At 35.4% G+C, this 24,345-nt stretch overlaps 1 protein-coding gene across 2 annotated transcripts in view; it reads left to right on the top strand.

The window, feature by feature from the left end:
- FSTL5 (follistatin like 5) overlaps positions 1–24,345 on the top strand; it is a 270,455-nt gene that overhangs the window by 65,767 nt on the left and 180,343 nt on the right. For both annotated transcript variants that reach the window (XM_066548230.1, XM_066548229.1), the window contains exon 4: positions 19,536–19,784. In XM_066548230.1, the coding sequence (XP_066404327.1) occupies positions 19,536–19,784 (249 nt within the window). The remainder of the gene's footprint in view (positions 1–19,535; positions 19,785–24,345) is intronic.

The raw sequence follows: 24,345 nt of genomic DNA, 5'->3' as shown, positions 1-24,345 counted from the left end.
TGAGAATACAAGTTTCATTAGGCTGATGGCTATAAGAGCAATCTATACTCTTTATTGTTAATTCTTACTAGATATAGCCAAATGATTGTAATTTCCTCAATAAGAAAATAATATAAAGTTCAAAAAAGACATGGAAGAAAGCAAGGTGGATCATAAAAAATTTTTCTGCAGGAAGAGAACTGAGTGTCTTCCACAGAGAACACCTCAGATGGGGTGTTGGGAGGATTTAAACAGAAAAGTGTCTGAGACATTGAATCTTAACCCTTAGGCAAGTAGATATGTGGATGTTAGCACTCATTTTGTTCATCTATCTCAGGACTGAATCTTGTGGCCTTTGAACACCTGATTCAAATTAGTCATTAACTAAAATGGGGTAATATGCCTGTCTTTCCCCTTTGGCTTCCATCTCTTCCTTGGAGCAATGGGTGACCTGCATGGATAGTTTCTTGTTGATGCACAAAGTGGTGTGAGTTGCTTTGTTTCCCTGCAGTGACCAGGAGAGTGCCTACTGTTTAGAGAAATAAGTTTGCATTAATGTGGCTTAATTCTGCCTTCTTCACTGATTTATATTAAATGGAGATTGGCTATATTAAATAAACTTTTTAGAAAGTCAGACCATGTAAGTTTGCACACAGTGCCTTTGTAATAACACCATATTGTTTATGAAGCATCACTATTATTCTGTGGTGTTAATATGTTGTTTATAGGAGTACTGCTGTGTAGAAGCAGCTCCAGTCCCATGGTATGCTGTGGGGAGCAAAAATATTACAATTCCTTCTTAGCTTTACTAGAATTATCCTCGGGTGGGTGAGGACGTTTTTCACTTTTTTAAAAACGTTATCTCAGAAGAAATAGCAGGAGGCATTCAGAAGATATAATTATTTAAACCTGGAGTAGTAGAAATAGGAAAAATTAAAAGAAAGAAGTTCTAGGCTCTATACTTTAGGAATAACAAGACAAGATTCTGTTCTAAGGTGTTGCAAATGGTAGTAGAGAAGAGAGATGTGCATGAGTATTAGTGCAGAATGAGTACCATTCATTATTTTCCTTTTCTGAAATTACACCAGAAATACTCATTTCACTCCATGAGGATGGAAGAGATGAGGTCTCTGAACAGATTAGAAGACTTCTGTACTATTTTATGTGCTGTCAGATTTTTATATAGTTAAATCTTAACTCTAGGTGGGTTAAGAAGCTTTATACTACTGAGTACCATCACTGTGAATAGTATTGATGAAAAGCAAGCTATGAAGGGACTTTTTTACTTTACAGTAGGGCCCTGCACTATATCAGAGACATATGGTGAGGGCTTTCCCAATATGGGGAAAATTGAAAGTATACTGAAGCTTGGACAAATTTTTGACTAAAGTTGATGGTCCTCTTCTCTTTCGGAAGTGAATCAAAGTTTTATATTGACAGTGAATTGAGACTTCTCAGAATTGCAACTTGTTCAGAGCCAAGGGGCTTTTTACCCTCAGTAAATTTTATTGCCTTCAAGTATTTCAAATGTGAGCTGTTTTAGTATCCTGTGTCCTCAGCAAAAATCAGGCTACTGTCTATTACAGTCTCAACCACTTTACCTGGTCAATTTTTTCAAGTGAATATCTTCCCATGGAGAGTTTTTTTCCAACAAATTTATATTTTCTAATAAAAATCTGTGTTACATTATCTGATTCTTGCTAGAACAGTGTTTCTAGTCAGCTTCATTCCATATGATCATTATTCTCTCAAGAGCCATAGCATCAAAATGCTTACTACTGCATTTTAAACTCATCTGTGACCCTGAAGTGTACTGAATAGTAAAGAAAGCAACTGAGATGACTTGTGCTGTATTTTGTGATTTTATGACATGCAGGAAAATTTGCAGTGTGACTTCAAAATCTGAAGGTAAAGTTCTCTCTAGCAGAAAACTCTATTTTCCTTAACTGATCACCAGAATTTTTTATTCCTTAATAATTTAGTTAATTTCCTTTGATTTTATCAAGTACTTGTCAAAAGTATAAAACAACACAACGACTTTTGTAATGTTCTTTATCAGAATGCCTATGAAAAGGAAGAGTTGATTTTTGGACAGAGTTTGGTTATTCCTTCATGTTTCTGAGTGCAATATATGTCTTCATTACAAGTTCAATTTTGATTTTTTGGAATCATTTGTCATGTGTGATGTAGACCTGATGCATAAGATGCCTAGCAAACAAAGGACAACTGTAGTACAGCAAAATATTTTTATTGTGACAGGTAGACTTTGCCTAATGAAATATTTAGCTTTAAAGACGTGCTTGAGCCTTTTTAAATAACATATTTTATTCTTCCTCACCTTTTTAGATACTTCTCTTTTTAGATCAGTTTCTTACACTCTTTTTTCACATTGAGAAATTGCTTATTTTATTAACTATTACTCTAAAGTACTCTAATTCTTATTCATAGAATTGTTCACATGATTATCATATCATGTATGGGGAACATGATTAAAAAAATAACAATACCTTGTAGACAACTTTACAACTATTTCACTTTGTTTTTAACCTTTAGGCATTATTTATATTTAGGCATGTTGCTCACTTGAAGGCAGCATAAAAAAAACTGTTATGCAGAGATAGGATTTACCTAATGAATATACCAAGTAATAAAATTTGGTGGAACATGGTATTTCCTCCCTTCTGATTTAAAGAAGAATCTATGAGTATTTGTCAAGTACTGTCAAAAAAGGTTGACTTAATAATGAGAAGAATACCCTAATGGGCACAAGAGTAATTTAGCTATTACTGGGGAATTGGGGTTTTTTTTAATGCTAAAATATCCATAAATTTTTTTTCTACTTTTGTTACATTGCAAAGATACAACAGCATTTGATATCCAAACAAAAAGTGTTGGAGATCTGGGCTCAATAATTGAACATGTGAAAAGATTTTAGATCTTCTCTGTAGTGACAGAAGCACTGGATTTTTTTGAAGTGCCTTTGGTATGCTAAGGAGTCCATTTTTATCATTTTAGTATAATATTTTGATTTCAGAATTGTGATTTAATGAGAATGAACTGTTGTTCAAAATTTAATTGCTATTTTGGAAAAGAAAGTGAACTGGATTTGCAGTAGGAATATATGCAGTGGTGGATGCACCCTCCTTTTGCACAGTCCTTGTATCTCACACAAGAGATTTTTCAGGGAGAATTTTGGCAACTGACTCACTTTTCTTCTTGAACTGGAATCGATGAGCAGTGACACCTTCCCCCAAATTTGTGCCCATTTCATAGAAATAAACATCTCCATGAAAAATCTGCTCACTGCTTCTCGAAGGGACCTTTGTGTTCTATATATTTAAAGTTGCCTTTATTCTCAGGAACTATTTAATCATCAGTGGTTTGTACTTTGTCCATGTTAAACATTGACATTAATGTGGTCTGGATGTTGTTTTGCAGTTTTCCTTTTGATCCCTCAAAAATATTCTACTTAAAAAGGAAACTGAATCTGATTGCAACCTAAACGCATAAATATAGTTGTAAATTGGAGTTCTGTACAGAGAAATTTTATTAAGCTTGAATGCTTCCTCTTCTCTATGAACAGAGTATTTGACTCCTCTCCAGATCATCACCTCATTCTGAACCTAGTCTTCATCTGAAGAAATCCATAAGCATCCTGCTTTGTTAAATGCCACTTTTTAGTTTTTGGAGTTGTTTCTCATCTCCATATAATTCTTATAGATAAGATGTTTACAAACTATTCATTTCTCACATAGCAGGAATACAAAACGTATTTCAAAATTCATCCATTGTTTTTAAGAGTGTGAGTCAGATATGTTGGCCTAGATGGACTCAAATAGAAGCATGACTTTCTGTCACAACTTCCAGAATCACATAAATTTTGTTTTCATTATTGTTCTACCAGAGAGGTAAAAATAAATAAATACAGAATAATAAAGCTACCTGGCAAGCTTTTCACATTAAGCAACTTTTGATTGACTGAGCATAAAGATGTAGGTGTTTGTAAATTGTGAATCTCAGAAAGAGAGAAGTTTCTTTTTTCTGTCATTGGAACAAATGAAAGGATAGTAGAAAGGAAAGAAAGTTTTTGGAGGGAAGAAAAACTAAATGCTAGGCCAGAACACCTTATTTCCCCCAAAAGACCCACTATCTATTTTTTCTAACTGTAAGAATGGGTGAGAGTCACAGCAATAAAGCAGGTTTTCTTGAGGAATAAGAGGGAAGTAATTTAGTTTTAGTCTGCTACATTTCCATTTTATTTTTCAGAAGGTATAGCTGTATTAGGAAAAGCAATCAGAGACATCCAGAATAACATCTTACTTTTTCCATTACCAAGAAAAGTGCAAGTGTCCTTCGCCCTTTATGCTTCACTGTTTAAGGACAAGCTATGTGTATTATATTAAAACACTCTTAAAAAATAGCTGTCAATAACAGCTCTTTCCTCCTCATATACTTTCCTTTGTTTTCTCTTCTTCAGAATTGCACGCATTGCATATATTTTGTACTCAGAACACAGTTCATGGCAGTATTTCATAAATTTAGTTGTGTAATAGCTTGGAATTCAAAGTTTAGAAAACAGTTAGATATGTATACTTACATGGGGATATAGAGTTATATGCCTGATGATAGATGTTATCAAACCTGTTCATAAAAAGCATTTTTTCAGTGTAGCCTCAGATTTTGTTGATGTTTATCCTTGAAAGTCTGTGCCAGCACCAGCATTAAACTAAATCTAGTTTTTAATGCTATTTGAGTTCATTTTACGAGACATTATATAAGATGAATTATGGATTATTTTATGCACATTTGCAATGGTGTCTTTTAGAGTTTAGATTTCATTTTATTTTATTTCATAGTTTTATTTAACACTTGAATTGTCATGGCCTTGGGATATTCTACTGTTTTTGGCTTCAGCTTAGGGTCTATAGACCTTCTATTTTCCTCTCATTTCTTCACAGGCCTGTAACAACTTTTCTGTTTTGCTTTTACATCTGTTCTTCAGGGAAGCTACTTTTTCAACAAGATTGTTTCAGAATAGTTCAACAATAGTATCAGAAAAATAAACAGTGAATTTGTTTAGATGACTATTTTCTAATGTTGCTCTTATTCTAGGGGGAATGTAGAAATTATAATCTTTTTGCACATTCCAGTCCTAATCACTAATGTTTCTTTTAAAAACTACCACGCTTGAGGGAATTCATCTTGCTTAAAAAATTTCATGATCTCAAGAAACAATTGCCAAATCCCTTATGATTACCTTTTTTTTTCTTTCTTAGTGTAGGCTATTCAAGGCCCAGAATTTACACCTGACTGAAGGCCAAATTGGATTTTCATGGAATATATTAGGGAAGCTATGTAAAATAAAGCCCTAATGGAGAAGCAGTAATGAAAACACACATCCTTGCTTTACTTTATACTGGTAAATTTATTTATTTATTTATTTAGGTATGGAAGAGGAAAAACCCTGTTGTTCAGTACAAGGCCTCTGGGTTTTGTTTTGTTTTGAAAACTGCTTACCTTATTTAGCTTTCTCATTTTCTTAGAAAAATCAGAACTTGAACTATTTTCTGCATGATCGCTGAAAGCTTAAATCAAATCCACACAGAACCCTTGAATAACACAAACCAAAGTGGAGAGTTCAGTTGAAGTCTAGAACAGATAAATGTTTTAAATAACAGCAGGTTGAAATATGAATGGTTGATATTTTAGTCTTCAATTATTTCCCCTTTCTTATGTTTAGGTTACTGGCAAAGAAATGCTGTGTCTTATGCAGAGAAGGATATTCTTACCATTGGAAAACATTTCTAATATCTTGGTATTGAAAACAAGTCATAGTGGACATGCAGATTATTGCCACATTTGAAATCATAACACAGATATGTCTTTTTTCCAAATGCTTTGGCTGAATCAAGTAAACAAATGAAACCTGAAGATTTACTTTTTTTTTTTTTGCTGTGTTTTGTGTATGTCCTTAGATGCAAACTTAGGAGCCAAAGTCACATGCTTAAGATTTTTCATTAATTTTTTTCTTGTCTTTGTGTCTTCCATCAAATATGAGATCATGATTGGAGAACTGGCTTCCCATGGCTGGGACAGGTATATTCTTCACTGGGTAATAAAGTGTCTGGATGGCCAGGCCTGGAGAGTGATGGTGAATGGAGTTGCATCCACTTGGTGGGTTGGTCACTTGTGGGATTCCCCAGAGCTCAGTATTTGGCTCAGACCTGTTTAATATCTTAAGTGATGATCTGGACGAGAGCATTGAGTGCACCCTCTGCCAGTTTTCAGGTGACACCAAGGTGGGTGTGAGTGTTGATCTGCTGGAGGGCAGGAAGGCTCTGCAGAGGCCAAGACTCAAAAAGGCCAAGTGCTGGGTCCTGTGCTCTTGTCACAACAGCCCCGTGCAGTGGTACAGGCTTGTGGCAGAATGGCTGTAAAAAGGCCCAGCAGAAAAGGACCTGGGGGTGCTGGTTGACCACCAGCTGAACATGAGCTAGTGTGTGCCCAGGTGGCCAAAGAAGGCCAGTGGCATCTTGGCTTGTATCAAGAATCGTGTAGCCAGCAGGACCAGGCCATGATCATCCCCCCAGACTCAGAACTGGTGAGGGCACACCTCAAATCCTGTGTTTAGTTTTGAGGCCCTCACTACAAGGAAGACTTTGAGGTTCTTCAGTGTGTCCAGAAAAGGGCAGTGGAGCACAGGTCTGATGAGAATTGGCTGAGGGAGTTGGAGTTGTTTAGCCTGGAGAAAAGGAGGTTGAGAGGGGACCTTATTGCTTTCTACAACTTCCTGAAAGAATGTTCTAAGTGGGAATTGGTTTCTTCCAAATAAAAAGCAATAGGAAAAGAGGGAAAGGCTTCAAGTTGCATTGATGTGTGTTAGATTGGATATTAGGAAAAAATGACTTCACCGAAAGACTAGTTATTTGAACAAGCTGTCCAGCAAAGTGTTAGAGTCACCATACCTGAAAGTATTCAAAAACCATAGATGTGGTGCTGGAAGATGTGGTTTATTGTTGAAGATGGCACTGTGGGGTTAACAGTTGGCCTTAATGCTCCTAAAAGTCTTTTCTAACCTTAATGATTCAATGGTTCTATGGAAAATTGATCTTTAAAAGCATTACACTGTCTGTTTTTTCTAAGCTGGTGATTATCCCTCTAGAAGTCTAAATTGGACTGAAGATTCTTCCTCCCTCTCACATACTGGAATAAAGCAAATAAACTGAAGTTAGCCATAATTATCTTAAATATGAATTCAGATGTGAGAATAGGAGTATGGCTGTTACTGTTGACTAGTAGATTCTAAAACTGAAAATTGGGGAAAAAAGTAACGCTTTATTCATCTGTTGTTTCTTATGGTGTGTATTGTCTTTTAAGGTGTCTGTTGGATATTGTTATGAGATTATTTTAAAATAAAATGCACTAAATAATCCCTGAGAAATTTTCAAGAAAGAGGTATCCTTTCAATTGATGCACAATATTTAAAAAATAATAATGTTAGAAAAATTACTCTATTTACTAAACACTTTTTGTCAGTAGTTTTGTTACACATTTATTCAGTATGACAGCATGACTTGTCAGTTTTACAGTACTCAAGTTAAGCAAATGCCAAAATAAAATGGCAAATAGTCCACTTAGAGGGGGATAAAAAGCTACTGAAACAAACCAAGTAAAACCCAGACCTTGAAAGGCTAAAGAATTTAGTCATTAGCACTTGGAATGCTTTCTGTGTTAGCTGCAGGAATTTCACGGTACTGACACAACTTCAGATGGTGCACTTAACACTTTCCTAAGTCATTTGCACATTTTTATCTTTTTCAGCTGGCATCACTGCCTTGGAAATCTTCAGTTTCTCTTTTATTATAGTGCACAGGTATCAAGTTATAGGAAAGTGTGCCTGGTTCTGAAAAAACAGTTTGACTTGACTGCAATACAGAACCCACGGAAGTTTTTTTTTTTTCTTGCTGAGTGAGTTTGTGGTGCTCTTGTGGTGTCCCTGTGAGCAGATTATTACTTACAAGACTTCTGTCTATTCAAAAAAGTTCTTCAAGAAGGGAAAAGTGGGAAGGAAGGTCATATAATTCTTGTGGGGATGAGAAGAGGAAGAGAGAAGAAGATAGAAATTCAGTACCTGCACATTGTCAAGCGTACGTGCCCAGACAAAACCACTCCAATAAAGTTGTGTTTGAAAAAAAAATAGGGCATGTATACTGATGAATATTATTTAAACTGCCTATTAAATTCAGGAGGAAAATGAAAAATAACTATAAAGGAAATATGTAGCATTTTTTTCAAGGTACTGGGCTTTTCCACCTCCTTTTCAAAAAAGGTGCAAGAGCTCCAGAAAGCTTTACAAATGCATTACCCATAATTTTTCTGTTTTCTAGTAATTGTAGTGCTAACAGAATTCTGTGAAATTCATTTACAAATACATGTGTAGCAATGCTGTTAAAATGTCTTTAGCTTTAGTTGAACATTCAAAAAGTGATCCAGGTTAAATTCTGTATGAACTAAAGAACAGGTTTAAAGACTTAACTAGAAATTTGTCTCAGCCACTATGACTGGAAGTACACTAATGCTTAAATTCTTCAGAAATAGCTATGGCAGTTAATGGATTAAGCTGCTTTAAAAATCATTCTTATTCCTACTTGTGCTTTTTTTCCCCCGCTAGACTGTAATACTGTGCTATTTCATGTGCATACAAAATGAAATTAAGACAGTAAAATAAGTTCTGCCATGACTTAAAATGGATTATATGAATATTACCTTACAATGTAGTCTTGAAAAGAAAACCATACAGTTATAATTCAGTCATGCTTGTGCATAAGGATAAATTTATAATGTCAAGAGGTAAGTGTTTTATGGCAAACAAAGCCAGTTATCTGGGTCATTCCAGCAACTTTGAACTAATGACTCATTTCACACAGATCTCATATAGGTTTGTTTGCTGTAAAGACAGTGTTTAAAAATAGAGGAAAATCTATTGTGGATTATAATTTCAGTTGTTCAACTAAATTGTTTATGGGTAAAACAATTGTAAAAATTTAGTTACAAAGGCATTGCCACTTTCAAAGGATTTGTGATTAAATATTTATTTCTGCTTCAATTAATAATTTAGGGTTGCCAAGTATAAACAGGCTTTGGTGACCTGAAATGACTTTCAATTCAGTTAAATAAATTAAAAAAAAATATAGTAGCTCAAAATAATTATTCCCATGGCAAAGTTTATTTCTCTTGTTATAAAGAGTAAATTTGTATCTGTGTATCTCATTTCGTAGATTTCTTGAAATTACCTAAGAAAGTATGACGTGCGGCAAACTCTTTAGCTTTATTAATGGACATGAAAGTTAGTCTTGCTTTTAGAAACTCCATATACAGCAAATATTATAACAGGATTTTTATTTTCATTCATTTGAAATATTTCTACACTTCAGTAGCTAAACCACTGAAACAACAGACAGGGCTTGGTAGCTGTGGTGGCCAGAGGTTTCAGTTTAACACTCTGCCATTTTCTGGTGGGAAGAAATGAGACAGATGCACCAGGTGTGTGAAAGTTATGCATCACTAGACATATTCTTGTAGACAGCACTCCATTGAATTGTAGCTTAAAATTATCTTTTTTGTTTTCATATAATTAGTTCTGTAGCTTGTATTTCTTAAATGCATAATAAGGATTATCTATTACTCTACCCCTAGGTTGATTCTTATGTAGAATGCTGGTGGCTTTTATCAAATTCTAATATTATCTGTGAAAAAGTATTTTTTTCTGTGTTTAGAAGGGCAATTTGTCACGAGACAGAAGTTGTATCAACTAATACAAAAAACATGACTGTTGAAATATCTGACTAGAATTTTTCTTTCTGTTGAAAGCTAAACGCTTTCTCATTTGTAGAGATATATATGGTTTTCTTGTAAGATTGATTTTCCATGAAGTAGGCTAGAGGACTGTTTGTATTTTGACTTCAGTTTGCTTTTACATATTTATTAGAAGAGAATAATCGATTCAATAGCAAACTATTTCCATAAAGACTACTAGATATAAAATTGAAACTGTGTTACTCAGGTTTAGCAGGAAAACTATACTTTCTCTTTTATTCCCTAGGAATTATATATCACAGAAAATATCTTTAGTCTAAGCACAGAAAAATTTTTCAGTAGTCACATTGCTTGACTTAATCACCTCACTTGGGCATTATTTTCTGTGAAAGTAATCACTTATATATTTATTTGAGTGGATGTCTCTGGTTTTTCAGGTATTTCTTAATAGACATACATAGATGTAGAAGTAATTTTAAATGGATTTTTCAGGTAGACTATTCTCCTATGTCAAGATAAAGATTTTTGATACTTTATTTTTTTCATATTTTTTTTTTATTTTCATAGAGCAGTATTCTCTTCTTAAAGAGGTCTGGAAAAGCATTTTTGTGTTATTGCCACTTAGAATGCAGTGTGATTTTTCATATTTCTAGGTATTTTGGGTTAATTCTAACATCTTCAGAAAAAAACCCCACAACTTTGCTGAATATATGGAGCAGATAGGATCAGTCCTCTTCCGAAAAAAAAAAAGATAAGAGGTGTATACGCAGTGCATGGGACTCTGCATCAAATTAAGCTTACTTAAAATGGCAAAATTAAGTCAGGAAAGTTTAAGCATAATTAAGATTATTTTCTTCTAGCAAATCCAGATGAAAATATTATTTGTAGGAATATTATTTTTAAAACTCCCTCTTATCTCTAAAATATTTATCTTTTCTGGGTTGCTTTTTGGGGAGTTTTTGGGGTTTTTTTGGTTTATCGGTGTTTTGTTTTCTTTTTGGTTCCTTTCAGAATTCCACACATGGGTCATTGGTGTCCAGGTTTGTTAGCTAAATGGCTCTGAGAGCTATACTCCTATATACAAGCGTGTAGTGTTTTGCTGTTCTTTCTGAAGGGCCTGTAAAGATGGTATCTCACCTTACTAATCTTTAATTTTCATGTGTTTGTGTTTCACACATGTTAAGGAGATGGAAATTGTTAGTATCTTACTGCTTTTGTAGAAGACATTGAATGAGAAATTCCATATAACAAAAATATCATGAGATTCTTCTAAATATATTTTTTTCCATAATGTGCCACTGATTAACAGTTTGGATTACAGCACACACACCCACATGCCCTTTGTGGGATTATTAATGCCTGGAAAATCTTTCAATGCTCCCACAGTGTTCTTGTACTGTCTCTTTCTGTCATGAAAGCAGCCCACATAACACTCTCATTGGTGACCACAACAATGCTGAGTTTGACGCTGAACATTCTTGACTAACATAAAGGCTTTTCTATTTCCACTCCGCCCCTTTGGAAGCAGGAAGCTGGGAGAAGGCATGGCTGGTGGAGCTGGCCCAGACTGGCCAGAGGGGCATCCCACTCCATAAAACATTCTGCTCAGTGATGGCAGCTGGGCAAAAGGAGAAGGACGGACTGGAGGGGGGAATATCGGTGGTTAAGACATGGCCCTGTTACTTCTGCTGTTTTCCAGAAGATGGCTGGGCACCTGCCTGCCAGTGCAAATTAATGAATGAATTCCTTACTGAATTCCTTCTGTATTCCTGTGACAGTGAGCAAGTAGTTGGGTGGGCAGTACGTGGTACACAGGGCCAACCCACCACAGTTCCTTAGTAACAACTGGGAAAAAATGGACAATGTAAAATTTATTAGGAGCAAATGTTTCACATCAGTAAAACTGAAAATAGTTGACATTTCTTTTTTAGCTTTCCTTGAACAGAAATGATGCTGCACTTTAACCATATGGTTTAAATGCTGCTCAATGTGTGTGCCACTTTTTCTAGTACAGGTCCCTTGGGGAAGGTGGCAGAAAGACATCACAGATTTATCTGTAAGAAGGGCTTTGAAGTTAAAAAATCAGCAAAACAGTGTTGTTTCAATGTCTAACACAGAAATTGAATAATACCTGTAATATGGTATGCTAGTTTTTACCATGGATAATTGAATTACTGATTTCATGGCAGCTACTTGATCAGGGATGAGTTAAATTTTCTCTTTATAATGTTGTTTCATACAGAAGCATATTTAATCCCAGGGAAAGCCATATATAGCTATCAAGGAAACAATAGTTTTTTACTATACTATTAGCTCAAAATGGACAAATGTGTTCTTCATGTGAAAAGTTTGCCAGAGAGGAACAGTTAATATTATTGTGTGATACGGCAGTTAAACCTTGTTTCTTAAAACCAAATCCTAAGAGCCTTCCTAATTTTAACTAAGTAAAAGGAAAATTCTAGTCAATAATTTACTCAAACTTTTGATTGTTTTCATCGTTGTTGCTAAAACTAATCAGTTTGGCTTGTGAATAACAAAAAAAAAAATTAAGTTGTTTTGTCTGACTGAGAACTAAGCTAGCCCTTTGTGATATTCATAAAGCCTTATTTCAAATAAGCTTACAATGTGTGGAAGGTTGTTCAGACTATGACCTTTTCAAAACTGCTGTCACTATGATGCACATTTCCTGCTCTTCCTGACATTGGGTGATATGTTTGGCAGAATAGGGGATTGCCTGCTGTGCTGCAATTGAAAAGCAATCAACCATTTGAATAAGGGTCCATGTATCTGTGATGAGGCAAACGTGTAATTTGTTTCCTGCTTTGTGTTAAAGAAACTCTTTTTGCCACTGGTTTAATGTTAAATGAATTATAAACATTTTTCAAAATAAAGATAATATGTGAGAAAGACAACCACCGCTAATGCTAATCGGAGCTAAGGATTTAATTGAAAGTAATGAATTGCTGGCTTGAAACTGCTCAAAGACATCAGCCTATATTTACACTTAGAGCCAGCAGTGCTCTTAATCCAAATCTATTCAGCTGTTTGCGTCAGACCTGTGTGCATTTTCCATTCCACTCGTGTAAGGCAAGTAGCATGTCTGGAGCCCACAGACCATTTTATAAATTTAATGGTCTCTGCTCAAATGTGAGGAGGGTGATTAATGAAGGAGATTTTTACAATATTGTGCCCAAGAATCACCTCCTAGCAGTGAGGGAGAATTGGGCAACTCCTTCTTGGTTCCCATGAGCATGAGGTCTGTGCTTGCCAGGAGAGTAATGTCACCTGAGGGAGGTGGCACACAGGACCTTGCTGTGTGGGCACAGGGCACAGCACTGCTCAGCACCGCTGGGATGGTGACACTGAATTTGGTACAGGCAGAAATCTGAACAGGCACCTCACAGGAGGAAAGGCTCTGTAGCAGAGTTGTCACAGGCATTTGCTCTGATATCAAACAGGTGTTTCACAGCCCTGTTAGTGAGCAAGAAAGTTTACAGAGGCAGGAACACGTGGAAATGCTTTGTAATTGCAGAAGGCAAGGGTCAGGCAGCTGCTGAGCCCCCTGATGTGGGTACCTGGAGTGGAGCAAGCCTATAAAGGGGTTGCTATGAGGATGAGAGAGGAGCAGGTGAAGGCTCTGGAAAGGGGGAAAAGTTTCTGCCTAATAAGCATAAGAGGTTTTTGTGTAGTTGTATTGTAACTTCTCCTCACTGTCTTATGGGGCATTTTTGTTCTTGGTCTTCAATTTCATTCAAGTAAAGGAGGTATGATTTGATTTTTCTCTATTCAGAGGAAACTAAATCTATGAGTTTTGCTGAAGATAGCTTCTAAGTGCTGGCAAGAAAAACAAATTCATATGATGAAAAATGCTAACCTGACTGTTTCTGGCTGAGAGATGCACTTTTATGGGAGGTTTCAATATTTCAAGTTAATTGCTGGGCAATTCAGCATTTACAGATCTTCTTGATGTTACTTGGTATTATTTTGTTCTCCTTTTTCTTACTGTAGTTTTGCAAATTATTTCCTTTAAAAGCGTGGCACATTGTCCTAATTTATTCCAGCTTAGCTTTATAGGGCAATAAGAAAGTCACTTTATTTGAATATAGAGTCCCTATTCCCTTAAGTGTATTTAGGCTTGACTTTTTTGAACTTGTTTCAAAAAAGTTGAAACCTTCTTTCAACTTTTAAGATTGAAAAAATCCTGTACATTCATAATGCCTGTGTCAATTTCTGTAAGTTGGTCCTCAATGATAAATACTGAGTCCACCAGAAGATTTCAATCATGTTCTATGGAGGTGTAAATCTTTACAATACTTCCAGTGTCCCTACCGGGAAGGAAAGAGGAAAGGTAGATGTATGTCTGAGGGCAGAGGGGGAAGGCAGGCAAGAAGGAAGGTACAAGACCCAGCCAAAAACTTACTTTACACACAGGCAGAATAGACTTTAGTATAAAGCACTGGACCTTACTTGCCTGAAAGGAAACCATGCCAGAGGAAGATAATGGTGAGCCATGTGTATGAGTTTCTTTCACTGCTGCAGGCGGGAGCAGGGCTGAGAGCTGTGAGCTACAAGGGGCTGTTTCTAAGGGCCATGGGCTGCAGCTCTTCATCCTGCCCCTGCGTGGCTGTGGGGCTTTTGTTTGTCCTTTCTTCCCACCCTCTCATCTTTGAGCCGCTAATTCTCTTCAGTTTGTTAAGATATGCACTGTTATGTGGTGGAAATTCATTACTATAATCATTATATTGGCAAGTTTTTGAACTTTTTTTATTTACTCTCAAATAATCCACTCTTTTCTTTAAATTTTGTCCACTGCCCAAAATATTCCTATCTAAAATAAAAAAGAAATCTAAATTTCTGAGGAATTTAATATACCAAGACTTCTGGATAATGAGTAGTGCAGATTTAGTGTCATGTTGAGTCAATGTAATTACAAGCTGTTCTGGCTAGTGAAATAAAAGAATTGTTAAAGAACTGTTGCTGAAATGCTACAGTTAAAAAATAGAAAAAATCTAGAGCTTCAGTATTTATGAGCAGATTCTCACAGGTTGTACTGGGGTCTTGCTCAGTGTTAATGCCCTATGAGTCTTAATGGTAGGTGGTGATAAATCTTACTTGCTACTAAAACCTGAGATTACACTGAACACTTACTAAAATAAGGATTACAGTCTTGGTTGGGCCTTTCATAGATAGTGTATTACGCGAAGATGCAGCTGTAGAGGTGGAATTGTAATTTACATAATGGTTTTAAGTAGAAGAGGGGGAAATGGGACTGTAGGTCTTTTGACCCAAGAAATTACCGTTATTTGCACACAAAATATCACTGCATTGCCTTGAAAAGTAGCTACCACTTGGTTTTTCGTGGCATGTGGGTGATGCAGCAAGTTAGGATAGAAGCCATGAATGTAAATTATGTTGTTAGGGAAGTAAGAAAACAGTCTGAGTTTGTGAGAGAATGCTCAGCACACAGAAAGCCTGTGTGTGTGTTCCAGCTCTGGGCCAACTGTAGAACATGGAGATTCATACTCTCATGAATTTCCAAAGTTTCACTGTGCAATGTTTCTCTAAACTGATTAGATAAAAGGGTAAAGTATCTGTGTGTATTTCTGTGAGTCTTTAACGTGCTAAAACATCAGCTTAATTCCCAGATGTAAATGAATCAAACTGTGACGTACAACTTGCTCAGCTATCGATGCCGTTGAAGTATCCTTTAAATAGGCAGCCTGTATGAAGAATCCCAACTGAAAACTTGAAACTGTTTGGGGTTTGGGTTTTTTTTTGGTTTTTTTTTTCTTTTAAAGTTAAAGCTATTTTACTGTACTGTCTAAAAAATGAAAACTTCTGCCCTTCTGTTTGGTATCTGTTTGGAGTTTTAAATTTCAAGAGGATCTGAAAAATCTATATGACTGCTTTGACTGTTTTGGGTGTAATACAGTTTTAGTGATAGTTCTTAAAGTGAGTTTTTTTTAACATAAGGGTGTGGTAATTTGAATATTTCTTATTTTCAGATAGAACCAAGTACACTTTGTTTCCTCTCAAAATGTGTAAATATAATGCTTTTTTTAAGCTGAAAATTCAGAGTACATAGCTCATATGTGTACATGGTTCCCTGTTTTTGTGTTGTGGCATTTGACAAATGTAGACTTGCCTATCATCACATAAGCAATAACAATTGCTGGAAAAAATATTTGCATTCAGGACTAGATTATTTGTTATCCCAAATTACTGGCTTTCAGTCTCTTAATATTGAATATGCTGCTTACCTTCTCAACTAAATTACTGAATTATATCTAAATATGGCATCCTAAGTTCTTCTCAGACTGATTTACTTTCTAAAACGTGTGCTTAGATAGAACAAGAGCCTTCTGGAAAACAATGTTTGTGATTATGATGGTGTCCTGGAGGGGTGCTGCACCCTAAGCAATTTCATGCCAGGAGACTTAGCTACACTGACATTCAAGAAACTCAACCAAACAATCAAAAAAATCCCCTAAAAACCCCCAAGAAACTGAAAAAAAACTCATCTCTTATCAAAGTATCAAAAGTATACCTCCCATACTAATATATCCAGGAATGAATAGTAATAGTGTCAATTTCCTGATGGCAACTGAAATAGTCAGCCATTCATAAATGGGCTGCATGTCACAGCCCACATTGGTTTAAAATGTAGTTTCTTTTTTGTTAATGGCAAGATTTTTGTAGTTTAGTAGCAGTTCTATTCCAATATTAAAATTATGGAAGTACCATTTTGGAAACAAAAAATAAAATTAAGGATTTGACAAATATAGTGATTTTTGCAATTTGGCCTTGAGTAGTGAAAAGCAGCAGAAATTGGTTTTACTTAATCTGGGTTTTGGTTGCTCATTTTTTTAAAACTTATATCTAGGCCCATTTCTTGGTATTTCTCAGTACCTCTTTAGATTGATTTGTTTATATTTTTGTAAGTGGGTGCATATTTAATTCAAATTTATGGTTGTGTGAGCATTTTGTCACCTGTTTTGGAATTGCATTGATTTAATTTATTTCTTTGCTGTGAGTGATCTGGTAATCTGCTAACCACAGTTTGGTGGAGTGCTTCAGAGTACACTTCTAACTGTTTTTTCTTCCATATGTACTGTCAACACCACATAGCTGCTCCTTCTCTGGGCAGAACAGTGCCTGTTAAACATGCTAAAACTTATAGCCATAACATAATGCTGACTGAAGGCTTTAGATTGTATCTGGAGAAACCTCTCTTGAGGTTAGTGGGAATTTTACCACAGACTTCAGTTGAAGGAGTTGCATATGCAGTGATGTATGCAAATTTATGTATTGTTTTGGAGTACTTAATGGTGTAAAATGAAGACATTTATAAAATATTTCATAATAAATACTGGTTTTCATTAAGGCAGAAAAGTTGCTTGTTTATTGCTGTACGTAATTGGTATATGTTGACAAATACCTATATTATAAATATCAATATATGTAATGTAAATTATTCTCCCTTATCGGAAAGAAGGTATTTTGCATTCAGACATCAGATTCAATTACAGTGCTAAGATGAAGTCCCAAGAGAAGTATTAAATGAGTTCTATTTTCATAACATACAGCGCAGTATATTTTTGAGTCACCACACACCTCTCAATAATTCAGAGCAGTTGTCAGATGTGTTCTGAGATCTTTATCTTCAGTTCAGAAAGCATGAATAATAATGGTTTATGTACTTTGTCCTCAAACTGTAACAATTCCATCACTTCAAAGTTCTTACATTCTGTCATGTGAATACATGCCCTGTGCAAAGCACTCTTGGGTATTCCAAAGCTTTACCTGAGCTTAGCTTTAGTAGAAGAAAATAGGGAAATTTGGTTTACATTAATTTCTGTCAGTATATATCTGTTGCTCTTGTATGGTGGTGATAAATTGGCACAAGGAGGAATACTTTCAAAAACTTACGGGAAGAATTTAATGTTGAATTGGATTTCCCTGTTTCAAGTCATTTTGGTGCATGAGCAGGTAAACCCACCATCAGTGGGGCCTTTACATGTGTATAAAAATCACTGTGGCTTAGTTATATCTGCCATACAACACCTGAGGTGAATATGTAGCCCTCTCAACTTTGTGCTGAAATTGTTACCAAGTAATATAGTGAAAGCATGTCATTAGAGCCAAATTTCATGGTTGTGTGCTTTCTGTAGTATGTTTGTCTGGAAAATTTGTGCTGTACGAGAAAGCAAGAAATCAAAGCATGGTTGTCTAATAGACCCATAGGCTTCAGAAGAAAAAGTGGTGAGATTTTATATCTGCCACTGAAGTGAAGAACATAAATTCTCAGTGGCTTGAAGAAATGTGCTTCGAGCTGTTGTATTGACATATTAACATTTTGCTATGGAAAATGAATCTAGAATGAACAAATTACTACCAAATTATGCATTGTAATTTGCTTCTTCGTGTTTTTTTTATATGGGTTAGCCAAGGACGGATTCAGCTAGGATGTGAGGATAAGGAAAGAATTGCAAGGCATTAGAATAACAGGTGTTTGTTCTGGACATTAGAATACAAAGCGAGAGAAAAAAATTAAGTAGCTGTGAAGGGCGGTGTCTACTCCTGCATTTGGAGGCATTTTAGTATTTTTATGCATATTTTATGACACAATTATTTTATCAGAAAACCTATTTATTGATAATTGCAATTACAATTCTGCTTTCATATTCACATCATTTTCACATCGTTCACTTTCTCTTGCCAAGAAGCCATAGTTAGTTCTAAGGCAGTCAAAATGGAAACTGGGCATATAATAAGGAAATATTACTGTGCACTGAACTTCCCCTTTCACCAAGAGATCTACTACTGACAACAGTGCTTATCTTACATTGTGGTAGCAGCACTTTTAGGATAGAAAACAGATGGCTTTGGTAGCCTAATGTAGACAATCCATTTCCTTATTTTAGGAGCAGAAGGAACTGAAAATTGTGGCCAGCAGAAACTCCTCCATTTCTACTGCAGCAGTCTTAAAGCTCTGTTTGCCATCCAAATCACATTTGTCATAATTGAAATAACACCTAGAGGTTCCTGTGGCTCCTTCTAGCCACCATTCACTTGATATATCAGTCCTGCTTTTCCATGCTCTGTTTCCTGAAATATCATTGTAATCCTGCCACAGAGGTTTTGTCATTTTTTTGTTTTTAAATTCTCCATATTGATTGAGAGCCCTTATTCTGCTTTAGTTATTCTCATGGATCAGTCTCAATGTGTAAATATCCATTTTATCTGCCTGTCAGTGGGATTTCTGGAAGATGCTATTAATCACATGGTGTAGATTCAGGTAGTTTTGCAAGGAGCACAGAATTAGATTCAATCCTTATGGGTCCCTTCCAATTTGAGACCAATCCTATGGTCTAAATTCTAGAGAATACATTGTTCTACTGCATGCAACAGTATAGCAATCTTAAGCTGACAAACTTCAATATACATTGAAAAAGTAATGATTTACTATGAATTTTTTAATGAAGAGTAACTTGTGTTACTAGATCTTGCTCTAAATTGTGGTTAGCCTATGACAATGATTAGAGGTATAAAAAAATCATCATAAAGAGACTAAATTTTTTTAACATCAGGCCATCCTATGTTTAATATTAGTCAAGGATGTAACAAAGGCTTAGTCTCACTTCATTTACTCAAATCAATCCTTTTTGCACCTTACATGCAATTAAGGAAAATGTGGTTATTAAATAAAAACCTTCTTTTTTTTTTTTTCTTTTTTTAAGGGTATTTTGGTCAGGATGGCCATTTTGGATCATGTGAAAACAAGTACTGTGGTCTGGGCAGGCACTGTGTTGTGAATGGGAAGACTGGCCAAGCCGAGTGTCTGTGCATGGAGCACTGCAAGCCACATTACAAACCTGTGTGTGGGTCTGATGGAGAATTCTATGAAAACCACTGTGAAGTGCACAGAGCTGCCTGTCTGAAAAAGCAAAAGATCACCATTGTACACAATGAAGATTGTTTCTTTAAAGGTAAGTATGGCTGAACAATATCTGGAATATTGCTATCGGGTACGCGTTGTCAAGCTGTTCAATTAAATCTCTATAGCGTCTGCACTCAGTGTACAGTGAATGAATGACTTGAAATATTAATACAGGAAGTATTGCACTCCAGAGATACCTTATGGATTTTTTTTTCCTTTTTGTTTATACTCAAGGCTCTAGGCATTTAACCTGAATAAACCAGTTGTCTCTTAGAAACTAATCTATGGCAGCTTGCCTTACAAATGTGGTTGTGAACCTCATTCATCTAAATGTACTTATATCCCAGAGCCTGAAGGATGTTAATCTTTGTTGCAGGAAAAACAGAATTTAGAGTTTCAGAGGAGTTTTGGAAATTTGCAGGACCTGTGCTCATATTTGGTGTTGAAGTTGATAGATCAGCAGCTTGTTGTGGCTAAATGGACCTTTCTTCCTTTGAATTTGGATAATGAAAGGTTTACTTGTGTACCCATCAAAGCGTGCAAGATTAGTTACTTTTTAATCTTTGAATGCTGAGATGCCAGCCTGAATTCTGAGAGCTACACCTTATGCTAAGGATTTTATGCTGACAATGTCAACAATTGCAGCATGCTCTTTTTTTGTGTAATTTGAGCACACCTTGCAGGTTTGTGGAACTCTGACAGTGCAGACTTTGAATATTTGTGACTACTTTGACAGATTTTGAGTGTGTTTTCACTAGTTAAAAAATGATATATAGCTTTGGTGGGAGGGGAATTTTTTTTTAATTAGGCCCTTTTTTATTAGTATCTTTAGTGTTTCCTGAAAACATGATAAACTCTGCAAGTTCATCAAAAAATGCTGAGGCACAGGTATCCATAGGTTAAGCTGGGGGTGTGGAAATCTTCTAACAGGAATCCATATATAAGTAATAGCAAAAGTTTAACTTTGTTCAGAACTACCTGTGGACACTATAAAATTAATATATCATCACAATATATAGGCCTTAAGTACGTAGCATGTGTTCTGAGGTAGTGGAAAATAAAAATGGGATTCTAGGAGTATAACATACAGTGCTTGTAGGGAATGGTTTCTGCATTAATAACAAAACATGAATGCATCCATATTAACAATCACAATCTCTTTAAAAAAAAAAAAGCTTTGATGCGGTACTCTGGTAGAAGAAAGGACAGTATAAAACCACAGAATGTTTAAATTTAAGGGGCTAATTTCAGTTCTTTAGTACGGTGTATACAATAGAAATAATTTCAAAGCATGTGTGGGAAAAAATTATAGCATTGCTACATTTTTTCATCTTAGAAAAAGAGAGATTTATTTATGGAAATGAGACAGTACTTCAGGTAGAAATATAACCCAAAGGTTGCCTTAAGTTTTGTTAGCTCATCTTTATGTTTTAAATTCACCATGCTTCTTTCACACTTGTTGTTGTGGACAATGGAGTATCTGAATGATGTTCTACTTCAGACACCAAATTTAGGTGCTGGATTAAAAAAGTTTAAAAGTAGGTTTTTCCTTTAGTCAATTACAGTCTTTAGCAAAGAACTAGGGTATCCGACTGACCTTGTCTGAGATGCCTTCTGAAAACTGTTGTTTGTTCAGATACTCAAGTTCTCTAGTTTGGGCTATAACTACATGCCTAAAACTAATGTAAAATATTTCATTTTCCTTCTTTCTCATCTTATGTTGACTTCAGTAGTGGTAAACATGTGAGATGGGAACAGTTATTTTTCTTTTTCTTATTTCATGTATATGGACCTTATCAATCTCAATTTCTTCTATGTTAACTTCACCTGCTTCATAGCTGTAGTAGAGCACCATGCTGTTAAAGCATCGTTGCCTTTTGTGACTATCTTCCAACATCTCCTATCTTTTGTAAATATCTTCCAACATCCAGTATTTCTATATGGTAATGGAGGCAGAAGATGTCAAGCTATTTTTATATGATTTTTTTTCTTTTACAAAACATTTCTAAGCTAACCACTAGTAGATTGCCTTCAATAAAGCTGAAGGTTCTGCCAGTAACAGGTCAAAAATATTAAAAAGCTAATAGGAAAAACCCCTTAAGAGTGCTCCTCCTGGACAGAGAAGGTGAACCCCATCACTACTGATGGTGTCACAAGGGCACTGCCACATGTCCTCCTCGTTATTTAGCTGATATCCTCCAGCACAAGGGATCTCATTTCAAGGAGCTGCTTATGAGACCATAAAAATTCAAAGAAGATCAGAAAATAAATATCCTGAGTGCTTTGTTTAGGCTTTCACAAAATCCTTTAGAAGAGGCTAGTCTGAACTGGGGCAGGGTGTGAGGGGAAGGAATGCCTGCAGGATGCTGTTAGATGATAGGGTTGTAACTGTCAACAATGACTGTGTAAAGACAGCAGTTGAGTATTTTTAATTTCTGGGTCATTGCTAATCATTGATTTTCAGATTAAACTACTGTGTACTTAGCTGCCTTTTTTTTTTTTTTTTTTGTGTGTGTGTATTTTATCTCTAACAAGGCTGTGCTTTGAGGTATTTGTGCTTCAAATCCTCTTACTGGGTTCTCTGTTCTACCCTCTTCAGGGGGAAATATTTCTTGATGCAGAAATTTTAAGTTTTAGATCGGGTATGGAGCTCAAGATGAGAGGAGCTGAGAAAGACACCTTATTTAAATGAGTAAGCTTACCAGAAAACACTAGTATTCTGTGTCTGGAGAAAAAAATTTAAAAGCTCATGTTCTATATACCCAATTAACATTATAATAGTAACTAGGTAGCTATAGCTATTTGAATAATGCATCTTGTAACCAAATGATTTATAGTTGATCTCAAACATCATGAGTTCTACTTAATGGTTTGAAAATTGCCCTTTTAAATACTTACATGCTAAGTGGAATTTAAAGATTGCCTTGCTAAATGAAAGAGATCTTTGACTTATATGTTGAAACTCCATTAAAATCACTGAGAAATGTGTGTCTTAGCTAAGCTGTGCATAGAACACAGACAAAAAGCATGAAGGCCTTCAGAGAGAGCAATTTCTGAAACATTTGATAAATACATTTTGTGGTAGTGAAAGCTGTGTCAAAACTGTACTCTGCTGACAGTTTTTTTTAACTAAAACTTCAAATTCTGATGCACTATGTGCTTTATATCGTAGCTTATTTATTTCCAGATTCATTGGACTACTTCCTTTTTGTCCTTTTCACTTGCTATCTTTATTTCTTCACATCAAATTAAATCACACCTTTTTCTGAAATATGTGTGGAACACATGCAAAACTGTAATTGAAGTTGAAAGTTTTTCCTTGATGGTTGAGACTGTTATGCAAATGTTACATTTTTTCACACGCATCAAGATAATGGCCATACTAAATTAGAAATTACTTTTCCTCCACTCCGGTAATTATTCCCTCAGTTACTTATTGGCATGTCATGATGCATCAGACACTTAACGATTTTTCCTACTGGCTTGGTTAGATGTTTGGATGCCAACTGTGACCCTGAGAATTAGTCAATAAACTGTCTCAATTTCTTCTCATATAGATGCAAAATGAATTCCACAGAGAAGCTAATTACTTATAATCTCCTTTTCTATGAATTTACATTAGAAGTATTTTGTACACCTGTAGAGTCCTCTATTTCCCTCAGATAAAGTCCAGTGTCCTGTAACTGGATGTTAGAGAATGAAAATTCTGCAATCATTTTCAGAGGAGCTCTCAAGCCTGAATGATCTAAAAAATCTAAAATATTTAAGATGATTCCAATAAGAGATTAAAAACTTTCCATGACAAATTCATCGTGTATTTTCTATCCACCCTGAGCTTCTTGTATATTTTACATTATATTTAATTCCGTGCAGTGATACACTCGGTCATCATGGCAAATGGTAATTTGCTTTGAATCTTCAGGAATGTAGCAAATACTTGTATATACTTTGAATTTTATAGAATATTTGTAGAATAAAGTTTACTTCATATGTAAGCTTTTTACTTTTATGTAGCTTCTGTGACACCCTTATGATATTAACATTATTTTAATCTCTTATATTTCTTTTTTTTCTGTCTCATTTTAATTTAGTGAATATTTTCATCTGTTACAAAGTCTGTGATCTTCAGATTTCTTACTACCATTACTAAAATATCTAGATAGCTAAGTATCTGAAGACTGCTATGACATTTGCTTTTCCCCTGAGTGTTCCTGAAAGACAAAGTAGAAACGTAGGTTGGAAAGCTTGCTCCCAGTGCTAAGCTGTTCAGGGAAGAGGATAAGAGCTGGCTGTGAAACTGACTTTCAAATTACTTATTCAAAATAAGTACGAGGAGACTGGAAAAAGTTCAGAAAACATTAGCAGGAATGACCAAAAGTAGTCAATGGCTTAAAAAAGATATGAAGGTGTCTTCAAAATCATCAGGGTGGATGTGAGTGGGCTGCCTTGTATTCCAAGAAAAGAAATAAAAATTATGAAATAAGAAAGCAGAAACAAATCCAGAGCAGGCTTTTGTGTTTGACATACAGCAGATCCTGTGAGTAAAAGCTACACAGGATTTCAGCAGCAGACTGTAAATACTAGGGAAAAGCCTGTAGGCTTGCTTTCTT

Source organism: Molothrus aeneus, chromosome 4 (genome assembly GCF_037042795.1).
Source record: "Molothrus aeneus isolate 106 chromosome 4, BPBGC_Maene_1.0, whole genome shotgun sequence".
In the NCBI taxonomy this organism is placed as follows: domain Eukaryota; kingdom Metazoa; phylum Chordata; class Aves; order Passeriformes; family Icteridae; genus Molothrus; species Molothrus aeneus.
Note: the sequence above shows the minus strand (reverse complement) of the source record. Positions and strands in the feature narration are given on the sequence as shown.